The sequence below is a fragment of the Alosa alosa genome, chromosome 15 (assembly GCF_017589495.1).
Source record: "Alosa alosa isolate M-15738 ecotype Scorff River chromosome 15, AALO_Geno_1.1, whole genome shotgun sequence".
Taxonomy (NCBI): domain Eukaryota; kingdom Metazoa; phylum Chordata; class Actinopteri; order Clupeiformes; family Clupeidae; genus Alosa; species Alosa alosa.
In genome coordinates this window covers 11,649,175-11,672,074 of record NC_063203.1, presented here as the reverse complement: position 1 = coordinate 11,672,074, position 22,900 = coordinate 11,649,175, and the positions used below count along the sequence as shown (strand labels likewise).

At 48.5% G+C, this 22,900-nt stretch overlaps 1 protein-coding gene across 1 annotated transcript in view; it reads left to right on the top strand.

Moving 5' to 3' along the window:
* tenm4 (teneurin transmembrane protein 4) overlaps positions 1-22,900 on the top strand; it is a 175,653-nt gene that overhangs the window by 132,953 nt on the left and 19,800 nt on the right. Inside the window, 7 exon segments of the mRNA XM_048264462.1 lie at positions 2,109-2,341; positions 3,860-4,014; positions 9,956-10,057; positions 10,173-10,940; positions 10,942-10,949; positions 16,000-16,172; positions 20,163-20,398. Of these exon segments, the coding sequence (XP_048120419.1) occupies positions 2,109-2,341; positions 3,860-4,014; positions 9,956-10,057; positions 10,173-10,940; positions 10,942-10,949; positions 16,000-16,172; positions 20,163-20,398 (1,675 nt within the window).

Sequence of the window (22,900 nt, the reverse complement as noted above, 5' to 3'; positions counted from 1 at the left end):
AGGCCTTGTTTGTAATGAGACAAACAAATAACCGGGGCGTCCACTTTGTGTGTGTGTGTGGCGTCCACTTCATCATCTCCACTAGAATTCATTTGTTTTTGGTTGTAGATCCCAGCAAGTGTTAGCAGAAAAGCAATCTATTTGCATCTTAATTTGGCATAATAAGTGTAAGCAAATGGTAGTGGGTTTAGCAAAGGGAAGCAGATTTGTGTGTGTGAACAAGGAAATGTTATGAATAACTGCAGAAGGATGACGTGCCCTTGGGTGATCATCTGTCTGGTAGTATTTTGTCTCAACACTCTTCTCCCCATATCTCTCTGCATCTGACGTGCCTGCAAAACCTATCCATGAGTTTAGGGTACACACACACACACACATACACACACACACACACACACAAGCACACACACAAGCATAGTCTATTTGTTACCTCCTGGGGACAAATGTAATGATAGTCATTTCTGGACACACACACACACACACACACACACACACACACACACAAAGCAATTTACATGACCAGATGATCATATCCTCAAATTGAAGACCCCTGCCATAGTTAGTTTCTTGTCATCCAGATTTAGCACAGGCCCGTGTGTCATCATTACGGCTCATGATTTCACATGTATGGATGCCTCTTAATCTTCTGGAAATATCCAGCATACATACATACATACATACATACATACATACATACATACATACATACATACATACATACATACATACATACATACATACATACATACATACGGCAGACTGTCAGGACACACAGCATAGGAGAGTGTGCTGAGGGAAAGGGAAAAGTGCCATATATGGCCGATATGTCTGGCTGAGCCCGGGGGACAGAGAGTGGGGACCAGAGCACATTTAATCTGGCTGCTGGCTGGCAGGGCTGGCAGGGAAAAAAATGTCCAAATTAGGTTGGTTCCATAACAAGAGGGCTGCCAACCACAGCGAGTGCCCAACAAACAGTAGCTATTATGCCCCATACCTTTTCTTTTTATTCCCATGTTTAAACTGGCAACGCAGGTGTGCTGCTTGTCATCATTTTTTTTTTTTTTTTTTAAACATTGTATTTTTCCTACCTCCATGAAGCATGGCTTCTTTCTCTCTATCTCAATGTTATGCCCCCTCTCTCTATATCTCTCTCTCTCTCTCTCTCTCTCTCTCTCTCTCTCTCTCTCTCAAATGGGAGTTTTGTGTGTGCTCTGTGTGATTTCTCCTGTTTGGGTCTTTTAGCACGTAGCCAGCACTCTCCCTCCTCACTGATTGGGCCCATTTTGTCAGCCCTTCATGTTTGGTAGCCCCCTGTGTGGATATGAAGGATTACCATGTCAGGCGCCTTCTCTGTTGTGTAAAGGGGGTATGTTGGAGGGGGTCAGGCAGAGAGGGTGGGGGCGGGGGCCTACTTTTCCCTTCCTTAGACCCATTTCTTTCTCTCCTTTTTTACTTTTATGTGCTAGTGCTACCTTTTTTCTCCTTCCACCAGAGAATGGCATAATGTGTTTAGATAGTGGGCCTGTATATGTGTGGTGTGGTGTGTGTGTGTGTGTGTGTATACATCTCCTTGAGGAAAGCCCTGTAGGAGGTGGTGACAGTCCTGCCGTGCATTTCATGTCCCATGCCTGTGTTAGGGCCGCCGGAGGACTGATCGCATGGCAGGTTTCGGAAGCCGTCTTTCTTTCTCAACAGCTATCCGCAGGGGTGCACATAGACATTGCAATGCAGAAAGGCTCTACTCTTCATTTAGCGGCTTCATTTTCTTAGCCTAAGTTAAGACTTGGCCATGGAGCACAAAACTGCAGCGTCATCTACCAAAGTTGAATGTCACTGGCAATATCTAAAAGTAGAATAGGGCTCAATTAAGAATGACCATAAATTGTTTTTTTTTAAGTCAGAATGCTTTTTCATTGAGTGTAGATAATATCTGCTTTTTGTCTGGCAACAGAAAGGAGATATTAACCTTGAGGTCCTCCACTTGTTCTCCAAACTTGAAATTCAATTATTAGATATCTTGCCATAGAAGTACAGTCCTTCATACTGACTGTGTCCTGACCTTCCTCTTCCTCCTCCTCCTCCTCCTCCTCATCTGTCTATACCATCAGCAACAGCCCAGCTCATAAGTACTACCTGGCCACCAGCCCGGTGACTGGGGCGGTCTACCTATCCGACACCAGCACCAGGAAGGTGTTCAAGATCAAGTCTCTGAGCAAGGTGAAGGATGTGGCCAAGAACCTGGAGGTGGTGGCGGGCACCGGGGACCAGTGTCTGCCCTACGACGAGACACGCTGTGGAGACGGGGGCAAGGCCATAGAGGCCCCCCTCACCAATCCCAGAGGTATGCTGCCGGAGGATTTGTATACATCACAATGACATAGAGTAGACTTTAGCTGGGGTGAATTCTCAGGGACCAGTTTGCTGTGGTGTTTGTCTTTGGTCTGGGGTTATGTGTGTATGTTGAAAGACATTCCAATAATTGCACAAAATGGCATGATTTTATGCTTGTTCAGAGATAATCAAAGAGCTCAGGAGCTTGTCAAGATTAATGAATTAATTTGAGCCCATCAATTTAGTCATCTGTTAACATATTTGTCCCTTATAAAGCAAAGATGTTATCGACCTTCATGGCAAATGTTAGGGGTTGCCAATATCCTGCTGTGCGGATATTTGTGGACTGCTCTTTTATGTCTGATTTCTTCTGAAACACTCTTTACACATTAAATGTCATCACATTTTGAGCCACCAAGACCAAGAGCCTGCTTTTATGTGTGTAGGGGAATAGTAGTGCTCCAGTTTCTAAAGTCGAATGAGTTAAGAGTCCGGACAGGCAGTGCAGAATGAACCAGATCAATACCCGCCCATTCTCAAACACATAGCGATATCTCAGTCTAGGAGCACATGTTGTTGACTCTCTTCTGCCGAGTTTAGAGGAGAAGAAAGTGATTGGAGCCGAGGCCTGTCCTGTACAGGCTGATATTTGCAGTGTTGCGTAACCCGTTAGTTATTGGATTATATGCTTGAATTTGTCATGAGCAGTGCCAGCCATCGCAGCAGTTCTGACACAAGTGTGTCAATAGAACCTAGTTGGGTGACATTTTATTCCCACAGCTGCGATTTCAAAGCAACTTTTTAGATGGCTGTCAGCTAAGCAAAATTGTAACTTGTCCCTCACCGTGACAGTCCCACAAATCTAATCTACATGCTAACATGAAATTGTGGTCCATTTGGGAGCATTAGTGGTACCAACACCAATCAGTTGTAACACTCAATGGCAGGAAACAGAGATTGCAATAGCAGTAAAACACAAGAAAGGTCTCAGACAGTTTTAGTGTCATTAACAGAAGGTCGCACATCCATTAGTGACGGCAAAAAAAGCAAACCGTATTATCTGCACTTGTAGCCGTATGAGGAAGCCCCCGTCCCAGTTCCACAAGTTGCCTCTGGGTATATAGTGGCTTAGAGCCAGTGTGATCCTTCCCCCCCACCATCAATAATGAATCCGCATGGATTTTTTATTGGTTCCAGGGTTCCTCATTAAGTCCGATTGTGTCTTCCGTGGAGTCTGCGATTTCTCATCCCCTCTCTTCTGTGTTTGTGTTGTGAGAAGCGCTTTTGAACATCATTTAAATGCTTAATCAATAGCGGGCTCGATGAGCAGACTCATCGGGTTGATATTGCTGTAATTTGCGATGCCACATCTTCCTCTCCCCCTCATCTACCAATCATCGATCACTAGGGATCAATTAAGCGCTGCTGTTCAATGCAGCAAATTTACCCCGATTGACAAGCAATTTTCTTTCTTTACATCCAAGCCACTCTCATACCCTGGCTAAATGTTTGACGGTGTACTCAACAGGCATTGCCGTGGACAAGTACGGCGTCATCTTCTTTGTGGACGGCACCATGATACGCCGGGTGGACCAGAATGGAATCATCTCCACGCTGCTGGGCTTCAATGACCTGACTTCGGCTAGGCCTCTGAGTTGTGATTCTGCCATGGACATCTCCCAGGTACAATTATAATACACACAAATTGCACACAACCTTAGTTGGATGAACAAGTAGGATAAATGTCATGGCAAGATAAAGATATTGTTTTAAAAAAGGTTCTTACTGCAGCGAAAAAATTAGACACACACACACACACATACATACACACACACACGCACACACGCACACATTAAAACACTGACCAAAATACATGGCACTACAACCAGGTCGCAGCATCAAAGGCAGCGTGGTCAGTGTTGCGCTGGCTATGGGAGTGCAGCTGGGGGCTGGGTGGGTGGGTGGGTGGCTGTGGGATGGTGTGAATGCAGGGGGGCATGTAGCGTAGTGGGTGGTGTTAGGAGGCCGAGTGTCCCTCCAGGCCATCCCACGCTCGCCACAGATGTGGCCTATAACTCCAGGGAGAGGGGGATAGGCCCCCTGCCTCCGTGTGTGTGTGTGTGTGTGTGTGTGTGTGTGTGTGTGTGTGTGTGTGAAGGCTGATGGTGAGAAAGCAACACGGACAACCACAACCTCTGACCTCCATCAGCCACCACCACCACTCCACTCCACTCTCGCCTTTCTGCCCCACAGTTGAGGGCACTTCTCCAGTTGAAAGCTGACTGTCCCCTCAGGCAAGGTTTCCACAGACACGCACAGGGGGGTGGGGGAGGGAGTTGGACGGGTTGGATTAAGCCTCCATTACGGAGCCTTACATGGGCGTCTATGCCCATCCGATGGCCTTTTTGGGTGCATTACTCTGATAGTTTTGCTCTCCTTCTGCTTTTCATGGAGAAGCTGAGAACTCTCAGCAGCTGGGAAGTGGCTCTCTTCTTGTTCCTCAGTGAGGCCATCTCCACTGCCCTCTAAGTGCATCAGGCAGGAGCGAGAGGGGAGAAACATTAAGGGGGAGCGCTATCGTCTGCAGTGACATTATCCCACAAATAGACCATTGCAATGGCCAGTACTCCCGTATCCCCCATTGCATTGTCTGAGACATCGCTGACCAATTTTGTAAAGCATCGCTGACCAATTTTGTAAAGGTCACGGGAGTCGAGGCAAAGCCTCGCCTCTTGCTTAGCGCAGGGTTTTTCGGTTTGGGAGACAAAAATGATAAATTCGTTGGCTGATTAATTTGTTGAGCCTTGCACAAAAGTCCAAGGTGATTTTAAACCGTCATCTGTTCCAAGTAATTTCTAGGCCTGTGTTTGTAGACTGAGACTGTTTGTACTCTTAGATTTCCATTAGGAATCAATGTATTTCTCTGTGGGTCCAGCTCTGATTCATGGAAATATTATTCATGGCTAGCTTGTCTGGCCTCAGCTGCATATTCAGAGATTTTCAGACCACTCTTTCTCCCTTTCCAACTCTGTATCTCCCTCATCCTGAAGGTTCCTGATAAAATAGGTTAGCATTTCACTGAGTTGGTGTTGAAGCACGTAAAAAAACAAATGTGTCGCCCCTTTTGTCGTTTATCCTTTTTGTTCAGGCATAAAATTACATACCAACCCCTACTCTATTGTATGATTTTTATATCAAATGACTGCAGAGCTGTTTGTTGATGCAAAAGCATATTTGACACTGGGTATCAGTTAACTGCTGGTTTCAATGTTAATGCAACGTTGCTGTATGTCTCATGTTGAGGTTTTCAATGTTAATGTAACAATGCTGTATGTCTGATGTTGGTCCCCAGTGCCCTCCCTCTCTGGCTTGGCTTCCAATAGAGCAGTATGCGTTTTTTCCTCCTCTTGCCGAGAGAGATGGAAGGGAGATCAAAAGAGTAGACTTCCTCCAGGCACCCATTTCCTATCATCAGCCCAACCCCCACACACACACACACACACACACACACACATACACATACATACAGTATACACACTGGAATGCACATACAGTATTTCTACATATATCTACCAAAAAACTAATATCTCCTGAGGATATGCCTCCAACAGTCATAGACACACGCACACGCACACACACACGCACACACACACCATCACCACCACATGGCACTGACAAATCACAGCCTGTGCCAGCCAGAGACTCTGAGACAGTAAAAAGCATCCATTAAATTTTCATCAGGCAGCACGTGCTTCAAACACTCGCCACTCGGCATACTTAAAGCCCTCCCTCTCCACTGCCATTCTCACCCACTGATCTCTTCTCTTCACAACTCACCCTCTCTTTCTTTTCTCACTCTCTCTCTTTCTCTCTGTTTCACTCAGTCTCGTTTCCCATCTCCCTCTTTCCCATGTTATCCTTTTCTCTCTCTCTCTCTCCTCTCCTCTCTCCTCCTCCCTTCTCTCCCCTCCCTCTCTCTGCCCCCTCCCTCTCTCTCTCTCTCTCTCTCTCTCTCTCTCTCTCTTTTCCTCCATTCTTCTCTCCCACTTCTTCCCAACCTGTCCATCTCCAGTTTCATCTTTTCTCCCCTTTTTTTTTCCTCTTGCTCATTCTATCTCTCTTTCTGTTTCTCCAACTCAATGCTATGGCACCTATCCCCACCTCCATCCTTTCTTTTTATCTCTCTCTCCCTGTCTCAACCTCTTTTTTGAATAAAACTCCTTTCTACATCACTCATTGACCATCTTATTAGCATCTGAATTCCAGCGTTGTCTCATCCATGAATGATATTTGTGCATTTTTTATTTATTTTTTCTTTCTCCATCTGCTGGCTTCTTATCTTTCCTCTCCTTCTTTTATGTTCCCCATGAAGCACACTCTATCCTGTGCCAACAACCCCCCATCCCTCTCCAGCGTGCGTGTTGAATGTTTTTTTGAACCTGGCGAGGATTCGTATTTATGGTCTCTTTTCATCACCATTTGAAATGCCCTCGCAGTGATTAAGTCTGTTTTTTGAACATGAATATTCTCATCAACCCCCAGTGCGTCTAAACGTAGCAGAGGGGAGAGTGGCGAGGCGTGCCTGGAAACATCAAGTCAGGGCAAAAACACAGAGAACACACACACACACACACACACACACACTACTTATAAATCTCACTTCAATTCTCACTTTTTTTTTGGTTTCTGAGGACTTCATCAATCGCTTATTGACAATAACATCTGGTCAGAGTTGGAGAGAGCGTCTTCAAACAGGAAGTGGGATTATGTGGTTTTTCCTTTCTTCTGTCTCTTCAAGACAGGCATCAGCTTGATAAGAGTGAAGGCTGCGGGGATGCTTTTATTGAAAGAAGATGGTGACGGCCAGGGAGGTTTTTTTTTTTAAATGTGTGTTTTTTTTATGACTGAGCGTGTGCAGGAAAACCGATCTGGGTGACATGGCACACAGCAAATATCTGTCGGGGGTGCGTGTGTTCATGTGTGTGTTCAGGAGGACAGTGACAGCTGTCTGAGTGTCAGGTCATAGAAGGCTACAATTAGATTGGGAGAGGGGTGTGTGTGTGTGTATGTCGGTGTGTGTGTAAGTATGGGTGTGTGTGTGTGTGTGTGTGTGTGTGTGTGTGTGTGTGTGTGTGTGCGTGTGCATGTGTGTTTATGGGTGTTTGTGAGTGCAGAGGCTCCCCTCATCATTCACCGTGGTGTGAAAACCCTTGCAGCCCACTCCCCTGTCCTCCTCTACGCAGCCGGGTCATGAAATATTCAGCGGTCTGTGCTGACAAGAAATGGGTTTTATGGGATGGAAACCCCCCCCAGTTCCCATTCCCCAGCGGCCGCCTCTCGGCCACTCCCAGTAAATGCACCTCCTCTCTGAGAATCATACACCTGCTTCTCTCTGTTTAATAGTGAGGTGTGTATGTGTGTGTACAGTATGTGTGTGTGTGTGTGTCTGTGTGTGTGTGTTTTGAGAGAATGCCTATATGTGTGTTTGTGTTCACATATATCAGAGTGTGTGTGTGTGTGTGTGTGTGTGTGAGTATATTGGAGTGTGTCTGTGTGCATGCATGAGTGTCTGTTTGTGTGTGTTGGTGTGGGGGTGTAAGACCATGTGATGCTGCACGTCAGACCTTATAAAACCTCTCCCCATCTGACACGCGATGAAGAGCAGCAATTTGATGCGATGTGAAGTCGCGTGTGTGCCTTGACGTGCCCGCGCAACACGGGCTGATCCGCTGTCAGAACGCACACCCATGGCAACAGGCAACTCCGGCCAGCACTGGCCAGCCAGCCAGTAGGCCCCCAAACCCAGAGCCGGAGTCCAAGCCGCCACTTCAATCGCCTCCCCACCCTCAGATCAATTTCAGCCGATACTCAAGATATCGGCTGTTGAGTTCCCGGGAAGCGAAGTTAGCGGCTGTCAGCAGGGCAGCGGTGCTAGTTTGATGAGGATCAACTGCCCTCAGCGTTTCCGAGAAACCGTTGCCAGGTGTTATTGAGTGGGGCAATGTTTTATGTTGCGGCTTGAGGTTCCAGTTCTTCTTTTATACGAGGCCAGGGGCTTTTAGAAGAGGTGGGGAAAAAGGCCTGAGATCCTTGGGCTCGTGAAAAGGAATTTAATACGGTAGCCTCTGCTTATTCATGGTTGTCTGCAGAAGAAGGAACAGGAAGGGAGAGAAAAAACGATTTCCCTCAGGCTTGTTTCTCTCGCACAAGTCAGCAGTTTGACATTTTTATTTGATTTTTTTGCTGATGCACTGTTTAACTATTGTCAGTTGAAGGTTACCTTACTCTATGCCTGACCAAAACCTTCACAGCCCTTTAAAGCATTGCACTGTAAACCACTGGATACAAAGTTTCAGGAACAGCAGCATGTTGTGACACTTACCAAACTTTTTTTTATTCCCGGTAGTCAAACAAGTGCGTATGATTACCCTGCAATGTGACTTAATCACTTGAATTATAGTTTGGTGAGCAATGAAATGTGCTAAAAACTTAATGCAGCCTGCATTTGTGGGGACCTTGATGCTTACCATTTCTTGGCAGTTTGGAGGCAGGATAACACTAACGGTCCTTGCTCAAGTGTGGTAATTTCTTTGGAATGGCAGTGCAATCTTTGGTCAGGCAATTTCCCCATTTCAAAAAGAAACAACATGGATAACCACTCAAATTCATCCAAATCAATTTCACTCTATTTAATTCCATCTATAAATACTGTGCTTGCCATCTTCGCACATTCCTGTTTAGATTTTTCTAATCTTTCCTTGATGCCAGAAAACTAAACTAGACATTTAATCACAGTTTCTCTGCCAACACTACTGATGAAACCGGGCATTCGAGACTCACCCTCTTTGCTTAGTTTTGTGTACAAGCTAGGGAGAGAGCAGCAAACAGGTTGGATACAGCCACCTCTATGTTTTAAAACAGATAGCTGTGTGATTCGCAGTATAATACATCAGTGTATTGGGGGCACAAGGTAAAGCCTGTCAGGCTGTGATTAGTGAGTCTGGTTTTGTTTTTCAAGGACTCTGTTCACCAGCGTGGACAAATAACTTGGCTTTATAAATGAGCGTAGGAGCGAATCGGTGAGCACGTTTGACAGATCCGCACACGCATGCTTTGTGGCACACAGACTCCACATGATCAATGCCTCGTTGCAGTGGCTTGGGTTAATCTGATCATTTTACTTTCTTCCCAAACCCATCCCCCAACACACATGCATACACACACACACTTGCACGCACACGCACTCACACCTTTTTGCTTGGTATCAATGTTGGATCTGGAACGTGTGTTTGCTGTGTTTTCCCCTCTTAGCTGAACCACGGGCGCCCATTTTCCTTGCTTTTATCTGATCATCAGCTCTCCGCTATGAATCGTTTCGCCCTCGAAGGCTCTCGGCCAGAGAAATATGCTCCACCTGATTTTGCCTACCTCCCCTCTGGTGGATAACCTTTATATAAACTCCACTGACTCACACTTTGTTTTTGATTTTTTTTTGGTCTCAAGGATGCTCGAATGGCAAGATGAGAGCCAGAAGAGGAACATTAATACGATGTTGTCTTTTTTGGTTCAAGGCTGAGTCCCACGCAGGTTTGTGCTTATCGCGTCTGTTTTGCCCCTCCTTCAGGTGCGGCTAGAGTGGCCGACTGACCTGGCCGTGAGCCCCATGGACAACTCACTATATGTTCTGGACAACAACGTGGTGCTGCAGATCTCTGAGAACCACCAGGTGAGCGAAAAGCCAAGATTACCTGTCTTACTGCTCTGTGTATTGGTATGCATGTCATAGATATTCTGTTCTGTAATTGATGTGCTTTCTGCCTGTCTCTCATAACGTTATCTAGGTGCGCATTGTGGCGGGCCGTCCTATGCATTGCCAGGTGCCTGGCATCGACCACTTCCTTGTAAGCAAGGTAGCGGTGCATGCCACACTGGAGTCGGCGAATGCCCTGGCAGTGTCGCACAGCGGCGTGCTGTACATCGCCGAGTCGGACGAGAAGAAGGTGAACCGCGTGCGCCAGGTGTCGACCAGTGGCGAGATCTCTCTGGTGGCCGGCGCCCCAAGCGGCTGCGACTGCAAGAACGACCCCAACTGCGATTGCTACTCGGGCGACGAGGGCTATGCCAAGGACGCGCGGCTCAACGCTCCCTCCTCGCTGGCCGTGTCGCCCGATGGCGAGCTGTTTGTCGCCGACCTCGGCAACGTGCGCATCCGCTACGTGCGCCGCAACCGGCCCTTCCTGAGCCCGCTCAACATGTACGAGGTGTCGTCGCCCATCGACGACGAGCTCTATCTGTTCGACGCCAACGGCAGCCACATCTACACCCAGAGCCTCACCACCGGCGATTACGTCTACAACCTCACCTACACCGGCGAGGGCGACCTGGCCACCGTGACCGATCTCAACAAGAACGTGGTGACCCTCCGCCGCGACGCCACCGGCATGCCCATCTGGATCATGGCACCTGACGGCCAGACCTTCTGGTTCACCATCGGCACCAACAACGCCCTGAAGAGCGTGGGCGCCCAGGGCCACGAGCTGGCCATCATGACCTACCACGGCAGCTCTGGGCTCCTCGCAACCATGAGCAACGAGAACGGCTGGACAACGATTCTACGAGTAAGTAGCAATGAAATTTTTTGTGCCTTTGTTAGGACGAATGTAACACTCATCCTGCTTTCCTTTGAAGAACCCATGGCATGTTGTTGAAGTTCTTCCATGTTTTGGTTATGGCACCCAGCAGAGTTGATTGTGGTTAAAAGCTTGTATTGAAGCCTGTATTGGGACTGTGTTTTATTAATAGCAGCATCATCACAGTATGAGACACTGTAGAGGCCGGATTTCCTCTTCTAAATGGACTTTGCTGGCACTCTGTTTATGTGTTACTATGGATACAGCCACTAAGTGGATAGGAATTGGTGTTCTAAGGGTGCTTGGCCAATCTTGGATTCCAGGCACGCTTGGGCAGAATAGTTGCTTTCAAAGTTAGCTCTAACAGGGACAAATATTTGCTGAGAATTTATTCTGTCTTCGCTCTTGACGTTATTGGCTCAGGGACTTGATATGTTTCCTTCAAATATTTCTGTCATTCATTTTGAATTTGCCGTTCTCACCTGCAAAGGAAATGCGAAGGGGCTCTCAAGTGTATAATCCTGTTTGCTGTAATCACACAAAACAGGATTAAGTTTTTTAAGGAAACTAATTTACCACATATTTTATCCCAGTTTAGAAGTCAGGAGTGCACACAATAAAGCCTTATTTTGGCTTCTTTTCAGTGTTCCTGATTTTCCGGGCGCTCGTACCAGCACAGGCGGAATTGATGTGTTTTGATGTTCGAGTGGTGGAGGATTTTTATCAGCTATTTTCATTTAACAAGTTAGGTGACGACTTGGAAAACGGTCAAGTTGGACCGTCAGTCCTCAAAATGCATTGACTACTGTGAGCTGCTGTGGAATGTAGACTTTTATCAGAAGTGAACAATATTCTGTTGACAGTATTATACGAAACAATACAATATTTCTGTCCTCATGTAGGTCAACTCTGACCTACATGAATGCCAAAGGCACAAGTCCACTAGGCATTTATCAAGCCAGATGCATCCAGTTTGTAACCTGATGGCGTCTTTTATCCTTGTAATTGCACTACATTTCATTAGCCATTCATAAGCCTCCTTTATCATGTATATTTGCCTCCCTCGCAAGCAGATGAACAAATCACGAAAACAACTGTGTTACCTCAATACATGCAATTAGATTAAAACAACGCTATGATTGCCATTAGGAATGGTTTCATGAATGGTGTTTTTCTGGGCAATTAGATTTTACCATTGCATCCCCCCTCTCTGGCACACACACACACACACACACACACACACACACACACACACACACACCCCTTGGGTAAAGCAAAGTCTTGCATGTAATGAAACACTTCTCTCGTTGCGCTTGCATAATTAGCTTTGAAGGTCAGGTCCATACCCGAGGGGTCAGCGGCATAATCTCCACCCCTACCCCACCACCACCACCACCCCCACACCCAATCAGTAGTGCTTGGAAGATGGAGAGTTTATCTGTCCTCTGATGAGGCACGCACGCGGCCAGCGGAGCATTGTGCTCCACCGCGACCGCCCGTTTATCGCGCCGAGCACCTGAGCTCGTTAATTACGCCTTCTTTTACCCTATTAGAAGTGCTAATTGTTATTGGACAGAACAAAGCGGGAGTGAACCCTCCAACCCTCCACTCTCCACCACCCACCAACACACGCAGGCAGAAACAGTGCGCGTGTGGTTCTTCTGCCGTTCCCCTACCGACGCGCGTGTCTCCAGTCCTTTGTCTCTGTAGTTGGATTGTAGATAGTGGAGTGGCTCTCCTCTGTAGCTGCCGCTGATGCAGATGCTGCTGAGGTGACTCTGGTAGGCACATGCCCTTTTGCTGAGGGTTCGCCTGTAAATATCAGAGCAGCAACGCTCAAAGTAAACAAATTACCGTTAAGCTCCACTTGAACTCTCTCTCTCTCAGGCTGTTATGCTTTGTGCTTATTGTATTTGTTTATCTGTTTGCTTATTTTATTTATTTCTTATCTAATCAAGTGGTGCACGGCAAACGAGCGCAACATTTTACTGACTGCCAAGAAACCTTTGTAGATTAGGCGGCCGTATGTTTTGGGCAGTTGGCAGCCCGCGCTGCCAGTCTTGGACGGGCGCGAGGTTATAAATGTATATTGGGCAGTTGGAAAATTGAATTGGATCTAAAGCAGACGTGCAGTTCTGAATGAGGCGTCTCGAGCCAGGCCGCATCAGTGGGGTCAAACCACAGAAGTGGAGTGTAATGAAAAAAAGAGAGCCCAGACAGTCGAAAGCGGAACGCGTTGGTGGGATTCCATCTCAGCACCTGAGGAGACTGGGCCCGGGTATGGATGGAGGTTGACTACAGAGTGAGTGTGTGTGTGAGTGAGTGAGTGAGTGAGTGAGTGAGTGAGTGAGTGAGTGAGTGAGTGAGTGAGTGAGTGAGTAGAATAGAAAGAGAGTGAGCAAGAGAAGAGCATATGTGAGACTGGAACATACAGCTGGTCATAGGCCCTTGGCAATGGTTAAAGGTTGAGGAACAAACATGTGACCATCAAAGTGATGCTCTTCAGGCAGACTAGAGGATGGTATCCAAGGGGAACTCCATGTGCTCTCTAACTCATCCATCTGTGTGTGTTTGTGTGGCTGAGCAGGTGCATGTGTGCACTCTCATGTCTAGCAGAACTTACTGGCTAATAGGCCTCTTAGTGTGAGCGGGGCCGGCTGTTAGAGTCTCCCAAGCAGCCAGAACATTCTCTCTCTCTCTCTCGCTCTCTCTCTCCCTCCCTCCTCCACCCCCCCTCCCTCTCTTTCTCCCTCTCTCACTCTCTCTCTGCTCTGGACCCTGCGGAGAGACTGAGGGGTTGTGGGTCACTGATCAGAGCCAGACATGCAACAGTGCCCAGGGAAGCTGGAGAGAGCTGCAGATTGGAGGGTAGGGTTTTAGTGTGTGTGTGTGTGTGTGTGAGTCCATGCGTGTGTGTGTGGTTTGAGGTGGCAGGAGGGCATGTGTGTGTGTGTGTGTGTGTGTGTGTGTGTCTGTCTGTGTGTGTGTGTGTGTGTGTGTGTTGGCGGGGTGATGGCTCTTCTGCAGGGTCTGGGTCACTTCGCAGTAGCATCGGACTGCCAGGGTAGTGCACTGAAGCCCCTGGACCGGACACTAAAACCAGACACTGCTCTGTCTGTGAGAGCTCACTGCTGTCTCTCTGGTAGCACTGCTCAGGCAGTCCATCCCCTTTAGTCACTCCTCTGTTGTGTTACATTTTACTCCTTTTTGTTGTTTTGATCGTTGTAGTTGTTTTAGTCATCCATTTTAGATATTCAAGATATTCTTTTCTGTTAGTAGTTCATGAGATGTCTACCCTTGCGGCACAGTTTGTCTACTCTATATGTTTGGTTTGTTGTTTGTTTGTTTGTTTGTTTGTTTGTTTCTTGTACCAAGCCACTGTGGACTGGTGGCACCCTTGTGAAATCAGAGGAGCTTGCGGCTTAGCATCTGTGCATCTCTGTCTGCCACTGATGCCCCTGATGCTTTACTCTCCCCTCACACTGAGCGTCTGGGCCACTGCGATGGTCTACTCTCCCCTCCTCTCCCCTCACCCTGAGCATCTGGACCCTGCTCGCTCACTCTCCAGTCTTTACAGCAAAGCGCCTCTGATTTGATTGAACTGGGGAGATGTAATCTTCCTCCATTCTCAGTCCTCCATCTCTATTTCTCTATCTTTTCCTCTCTTTGATATATTTGGATAAAGCTGGGAGAGGCAAGGCTAGTTTTTTGGCAGTTTGAGACAGAGTGATATTCCGTTATCTCCTCGATTTGTCTGTTATTTTGACGTCGGTGAGAGCTCTTCAGCTGAAATTTTGGCACGCCAGATAACAGTCCTTGTACTCGCTCTCTCAGGCGGGCCATATAAATTCTTACGTCCATCCGGGCTCTCGTTTAGGAGGGTGGAGAGAGTAGAGTAGAGTAAAGTAGAGTAGAGAGAGAGAGACTGACTGGAGAGGCTCTTAATGATGAGCTTCTGAGTCACGCAGGTTGACCTCTCTCAGGAAGTGATGCAACCACAAGGTTGGGCTGGAGATGAAGACGCTTATACACTACTCTCTCTCTTTCTCTCGATCTCTCTCTCTCTCTCTCTCTGGCTGACTCACCTGCACGAGCGCATAGCTCTTTCCCTCTACCCCACGGACTGGAACAGTGGGACACAGACGAGACAACTCTCTTTCTTCCTCGCTCTTTCTCTCCCTATCTCTCTCCTTCTCTCTCCCTATCTCTCTCTCCCTCCATCTCCCTTTCTCTCTCTCTTTCTCTTTTCCACACACACACACACACAGTATTGCACACCTCATCCCCTGCTTATGTAAATTTCCATGCTCACACATAACATACATATTCCATGCACAGATATACAGTATGCATACACCCAAATATGTATGTCCACACACACATAAAACACATACAACACACACACGCACACGCACACACACACACACACACACACACACACACACACACACAACACATACACACACACAAACACACACACACACTGAAACTCAACACACTATTTTTGTTGTTTGTGTGGTGATTGTTGTTGCCTTCATGTTTTTATTGTGCCCTTTGGCTCTGCTGCCGTTCTGAATGTAGTCGAACACTACTGGGAAATGCCCATGTCGGGCTCCACTGTGAGAGATGATGAGTGTTATAATGAACAGGAGATGTGGACTGTGCCTTGATACAGTACATTCTCTCTCTCTCTCTCTCTCTCTCTCTCTCTCTCTCTCTCTCTCTCTCTCTCTCTCTCTCTCTCTCTCTCTCTTCTCTCTCTTTCCTCTCCTTTTGTTATGAGGTTTGTCTCAAGGATGAAAGTCCATGCCCTCAGAAATAAAAGCATTGTTGACCATTTATCTCTCTCTTTCTCTCTCTGTATTCCATTTATCTCCTTCCCTCTATCTCCCTCTACAATTTCTTTTTTTGTCTCTCTCTCTCTCTCTCTCTCTCTCTGTCCTCTCTCTCCCTCTGTCCACTCCTTCTCTCCATCCGTCTCGTCCTCCTCCGTCCTTTCCCTCGCTCTGCCTCTGTCTTCGGTCTCTGCGCTCTGCAGGTATGACAGCTACGGGCGCCTGACGAATGTCACCTACCCGACGGGCAGAGTGAGCAGCTACCGGAGCGACATGGACAGCTCCGTCAGGGTCCAGGCCGAGGGCTCCAACAAAGAAGACATCACCATCACCACCAACCTCTCCGCCTCCGGAACCTTCTACACGCTCATGCAGGGTAGGGACAGAGGGGCTGGGGGACACAGACAGCAAACACACACATTGAGGCGCGGTGTGCCCACGCGAATGCACACGGTTCGCCTCTCTTATGTACTGTCTACTAAACACACACACGCAAACTGTCATTCTTTCTCCCTCTCTCTCTTTCAGACACACACACACACACACAAACTGTTGTTCCCTCTCTCTCTCTCTTTCACATACACACACACACATACACACATACACACACACACAGGTCCTGACGTCACTGCAGACACAAGCACACATTCTCAGACATTGCTCAGTGGACTCACAGACACATAACCTCTTGCAAACACACCAAGCACTCACCCAGACACATACTACTACTATATGCTCTTATATATACACAGCGACCTGCCATGTGGGCTATATACATCCACTCCCAAAGCACAGTGGCATGTGTACACAACAGGCAGTGTGGGGCTGTGAGAGCAGGCAGTGTGGGGCTGGTGTGTCTGCTCCATTGATCTGCAGGTCCTGGCTCTAGAGGATGGCTTCCATTGCAGCACTTTAGGACGGGTTCTTGGGAATGAGAATGAGCCATTGATTACCCACCTCCTGTGTGGAGGTGGCAGCTGGTTGGCACGGGTCAGTCCTCTGTTTAAACGACTGAATCCGTGCCACGGCAATGTCAGGGTGGGGGGGGTGAGGTTCGGGGGTGCCCGGAAGGTGGGCACCACGGCGGGGGCGTGAGGATGGGGGTGATGGGTAAGGAGAGAGGTGGCAGTGGCAGGAGCTAGTTTGTTCTTGCCTACTTTGGCATTTTTACATCCTGCTTTGTGGCCCACCAACTGGCCCTCATTGATTGCCGATGGAGGGCTTTGAACTCGGGCCGCCAGCCACGCATCCATCTTTTAGGGGCCGTAAAGATTTTTTTCTCTCCATCCTCCTCCCTCACTGGCTTTTGATTGCAAAGGCCAGCCAGCCCCCACACATTGATCCGGGGTGAGGACCAGTGGATATTTTGTGTGTGTGTGTGTGTCTCCGTGTGCCTGTGTGTGTTGGCATGTTGCTTGCAAATGTGTGTGTGAGTATGTGCATATGTATGTGTGTTGACACGCATGCAGATAACATTTTCTGCAGGTACATTTTCTGCATATTTGTGTCTGTTTGTGTGTGTTGTGCGTGTGTGTGTGTGTGTGTGTGTGTGTGTGCAAGTGGAGGAGACAGGTCCTGGTGGCACTACGCTGAGGTTGAATGGAGTGGTCATCTCAGTGGGCTGACCTTGCTCTGGACATCTGCTTCACTAAGAGAGGGGCTCGGAGCCAGACAGCCCCATACTTAATTAATACACCACAGTTCCATTAGAGCAGTGTTTTTTTTTCACTCCTTCTCTCTCTCTTAAACTTTCTCTCTTCCCTCTCAGTCTCGTAGCTTTGTTGTGTGTGTGTGTGCGCACACCTTTTCCTCGCAATACTCTTCCCCTCCCCCTGTCTGTCCACACTGACCTTGCGATATGGGCAACTTGTCTTGTCCTGCTGTGTGCGTGTGTGCGCTTGTGCAGCTGTGCAAGTGTGTGCTTGTGTGTCTTTGTCCACTGTGTGTCCATGCCTCAAGGCTTTACCTCACAAGCCGGCTACCTTGCCAAATCTCCCCCTCAGAGAATCTCTGTAAGCCTGAAGGAGGTTTAAAGTGATCTTTTTTAGAATATCATGGGAATCCTCTGCATAGCCCAGGTATGAGTTTTTCCGTTCTCTTTTTTGTCTCCTGTGAGCCACCGTACATTTTTTTTTCCCTTTTCCATTGCCTGAGGTTTCTGGTCCAGCCGTGGCCGCCTCTGAATCTCATGCATGCATTAGAGCAGGAGGGGGCCTCTGTCAGACTCACGCTCCTCTTCTGGTCTCTCTTTTCACTCGGGCAGCCTGAAGGGCACCCTCTCCTCTCCTCTTCTCTGCTCTACGAGGCCCCCCCTCCCTGAGGTCCCCGCACACCACCTCCGAAGTGTCAGGAACCAGCGAGGCAGGCCAGGGCTTGGAGTCGGAGAGCAAGGTCATCCCCCTTTACTCCTCTCCTCTGTTCTCCTCTCCTCTTTTCTCTGCCACTTTATTCCTCCGTGTCTGTTCGTGTGTGCAGAGTGCCACTGCTGCGCTCTGTTGAAGGCTTTCATGCTCTCCTCTCTCCGAGCGCTCCTTGTGTGGAGAATTTTTACATAACGTCGCCACTCATCGCCACTCAGCGGGTGCGTTTATTCAAAGGGGCTGGCTCCTTTCGGTTTTAAAGCCGGAGGATTCTCCGCTAATTATGCTCCTGGGGAGTCGAACCCATGACCTTCAGCACTGCCGACGTCTGCGTCGGTCTCGGTAAGCGCGAAACCTCCTCATACTTGTGAGGAGCTGATGAATCGCTAACGAGCGCGTGTTTGTCAAACGGTGTGGCCCCTTTTGCAAACACTGCCTGCTGCGTGTTAAGCTCGCACAGCTCGCTGATCGACAGACACTCTCGGGGCCCCATCCCCGCAGGCTAAGGTGCCTTTGTGTTAGCTTTCGCTTTCTTTTTAACATCACAGTTAGCATTTCACCTGGCGAGCCGCTCACTTGCATGCTCTCTCCGTCGGCACCTAATGAGGCCGGCAGGCGCGCGCGCTCTGTTGCTGATGTCCCTGTTGCCGCGGCAATGACAGACAGCTGACGGGTTCCAATGTGGCGGTGATGGCGGGTATTACTCAGCGCTTGGCTGCGCCGGGCCCCGCCACTCTCCTCTCCTCCGCCACCTGGGGGAGAGTGACAGGCAGGCGGGCCGGCGCCGGGGCCCAGATTTATTTCCAGCCCAGCGGCAGCCACCGACCAATCAGTACCAGGCTGATGGGCTTCTCCCTCTATACCACTCTTTCTCTCTTTCTCTCTCTGTCTCTCTCTCTCTCTCTCACTGTATTGCTCCTTTTCCAACTCATTCACTCTATCTCTGTCTCATAGTCTTGCTCTCAACTCTCTCTCTCTCTCTCCCTCTCTTCACGTCTCTGTCAGTCTGTTTCCGTTGCGCTCTTCCCTCCTCCCAGGCTCCCAGCTTGTGTCCCATCCCTCAAGGCTGCCGGGCTAGAGAGGTTCTGCAAACTTCTCCGTCTCCCTGACGGCCCGCTGTCTCGCCTCTCAGCGGCGAATTGAGTTTGGAACACTGCCTCTGGTCCTCGCAACAACAGCCTTAGGAGGCGAGGGGGGGGGGTTGTGGAGCCTGCTTCTCATGGCTCTCTCTCCATCGGCGGCCATTTTGAGAGACTTTTTTTTAGTTTCTCTCCTCTGTTTTTGAAGTGCCCACCAATTCATGTGACCAGCACAACTGTGTCATCAGCGGAGCTTTGAGAAAAGGTCATTAATCAGACGTGACTGCCTTCATGGTTGCTCCTCGTCATCCTGTGACTAAGCTGGCTTGTTAAATGTGAGCAGCCAGATATCAGGGCGAGGATCTAATTCCATACTCACACATGCATGATATGTCATCAGCATACATACGCTGGAGCGAGCCTCCATAAAGGCCAAGGTGTCATATCGATGACAAGCTTATGCTCAGCACTCTGACGTACACTTTCATGGTAACCTTTACCATCGCTGTAGGGAGACCAGAACTGAGCCTACAAAGGCAGACCTTTCACTTGTCATGCATCTCTCTCTCGGTCTCTCTCACTCTCTCTCAATTCAATTCAATTCAAATATGCTTTATTGGCACGACAAATCATATGATGCATTGCCAAAGCGTTCAAAGGAATAATAATAATTACAAAAAAGTAAACAAACAGATATATACAAACATTACAAACATTTACACTTCATCAATCTCTCTCTCTCTCTCTCTCTCTCTCTCCTACTGCTCTGCAGTTACCATCAAACATGACAAACATATGCAATTAGAAAGTAAAGAAACCAATTAGAAAGTAAAGAAAGCATTGTATTGTGCCTTTATGTATTGTGTTTCTCTCTCTCTCTCTCTCTCTCTCTCTCTCTCTCTCTATCTATCCCTCCTGTTCTCACAGAGCAAGTGCGTAACAGCTACTACATTGGCCTGGACGGCTCACTGCGGCTGGTGCTGGCCAACGGGATGGAGGTGTCGCTGCACACGGAGCCCCACCTGCTGGCCGGCACGGTCAACCCCACGGTCAGCAAGCGCAATGTCACACTGCCCATCGACAACGGCCTCAACCTGGTGGAGTGGAGACAGCGTAAGGAGCAGGCCCGCGGCCAGGTCACCGTCTACGGACGCCGACTCAGGGTACGACCAGCAACACTGTCATGGACACAGTCACACACACACACACACATACTCACATTCACACACACACATACAGTGATTTAAAGAACAGCAGACTGACCGTGACACTGAGGGCCAGATGTAAGTACATTTGCGAACGTAGCGTTATCAGCGTCATGGACACACCGCAGATTGCAAATGCTGTCAGACCCAAGTTTCCGTCGTATTTATCATTTGTTCAATCCTTAGTGTAAACTGCGCCTTTCTCTGCCTTTATCCGCCCATCAACGCAATTTACGAATGTCCACAACTGAACGGCAGCGCCTACATACAAGCGCAGTTGAATGAAGTTAACTGATGACAACATTAAAAAGAATCAAACGTTTAGAGATCAATGTGGAGACAAATGGTTCTACTTTTGTGCACTGCAAAATCATGTACAGTACCTCGAGACCCTTCCTGAGCTGTTGATCCGTATGTGCAAAACAGCTTAAGAAAATGTAGTGGATACAAACAAACAAATTTCATTAAAAAGGAGAGATACTGCAATATATGGCCAAAAAGAATGCACAATACACAGGGATAATAAAAGCTCATAATTATGGCACATAAACATCAACTTCACAAATAAACACACACACTTTAGTTTAGCCAGCGTTGACACACATAGACAAACATGCAAACTCTTTGAATCCAAACACACACACACACACACACATTTGACTAATGAGGCAATATTTAGGCTTATTTAGTCGTTTCATCATCAAGGTGTCCTCTCTTCTCATGCATGTCCAGCCGTCGTCTCTCTCTCTTTCTTTGTCTCTCGATCTCTCTCTCTCTTTTTTTTCTGTCTCTTTCTCTCTCCGTCTCTCTCTCTCTCTCTCTCTCTCTCTCCATCTCTTCCCGCCGGGCTCTCTGGGACTCCAGTCCCCAGCCGCTCTTTTGAAAACGAGCCGCCATCATCACTACATCTGTGAGCTGGGAGGGAGCGTCCACGGCTCACTGCGTAATCGCTTCTCCATCCCCATTGCCACGCTTCCCTTTCTTCTCTCTCTCTCTCTCTCTCTCTCTCTCTCTCTCTCTCTCTCTCTCTCTCTCTCTCTCGCTCTCTCTTTCTCACCACTGCGTGGTGGTGCGGTGTAGCGTTGCGGAGAGCAGATTGGACAGGCTGCACCTGTCAGGGCAGAAGAGATGGCTGTTGTGATGGGGCATGTTCTGGGTGGTGATGGGGGGGTCGGGGGAGGGGGGGGTGGGTTGGTGGTAGCGAAGCTAGCCAAGTCCACCCAGTCAAGGTCATACGTGTCACAGGTGAAATCCATCACTGCGCGGCTGTGCCTCGTTGACCCCGACAGGTCAGGTGGTCAGGTACCACAGCGACCGGGAAGGAAGAAAATGTGATGAGGAAAAAGGAGGTGGGGGGGTGAAGAAATGCATTCAGATGAATGTGAGCGGCTCGTTTGACAGGTGTCTCACTGTTCTGCTAATGGATGCGTTTCACCTTCCTCATCTCCACCAACCTGAACCCTGTCTCTCTGTCACAGTCGCTGTGTTTGACTGGAGATTTTAGACGAACAGATCGCTGTAAAAAATTCAGAAATCCCTCCAACAGATATGTTAATAAACACACTGTGACATTGGCTTGGAGGCTGTGTGTCATGTCAGTGGTTCACTTAACACAGCGGTCAGCTAGCCCCTGCCATCCTGCTAGGCTAAATAAATAGTTTTGGAAAACGTTACTTTCTGTTGACGCACATCATCATAGCTCCTGAAGGGTAAACAATATGAAGGTATTAGTATTCAGTGACTGACGTCATGCACCTCAACATCTCCATTCAGGACTTGAGAGGAGCCAAGATAAAAGTGTCTTTTAAAAAAAGCGGTCCATTGTCATAAATTTGAGTCAGGCAGTCCAACTTCTCTGAGGAGGGAGTTACAGAACCAATCAATCTATGTGACCCAGTTGGCAAGCGGCGTTGGCATGGGGGCTCCCTCTGCGGTAACGACGCCAGCTCTCTGTTATGTACGAGGGGGGCACCACAGCGGTCCACAGACCTGACGCAGGAAGCCAGCTGAACGACCCATTTGTGACTTGGACCGTAACGCAATCGCAGCCAATAAGGGGGTGAAGCTAAAGCACCTCCCCACCCCACTTAGCACCCCCCCCCGTATGTTTGCCCTTTTCCCTGCTCTTTCTCAGGCTGTGTTTTGTAAGCAAACCTGATCCTTGGCAACGAGAGGTTTGGGACTTCCGATGGAGGAGGGTGGGGGATGGAGGGCTGGGGACAAAAGCTCATGTAGCAAAGACCTCAAAGTGCTAGCGCCTCGCTAGCGTTAAAGTGCTGCAGATAACCGGGTGGTGCCATTGTGTCTGTCGCCGACGCGGACCGTTTCACCGGGGCTGTGGGGTGTGTAGCGGCGAGAGAGAGGCGCTAATGTATGTAACAGACATCAGGGCCCCCCGGGGGGGACAGGGTGACGGGAGCGGCCTATTGGAGGCCTGGAGGGGAGAGGGGGCAGCGTCAG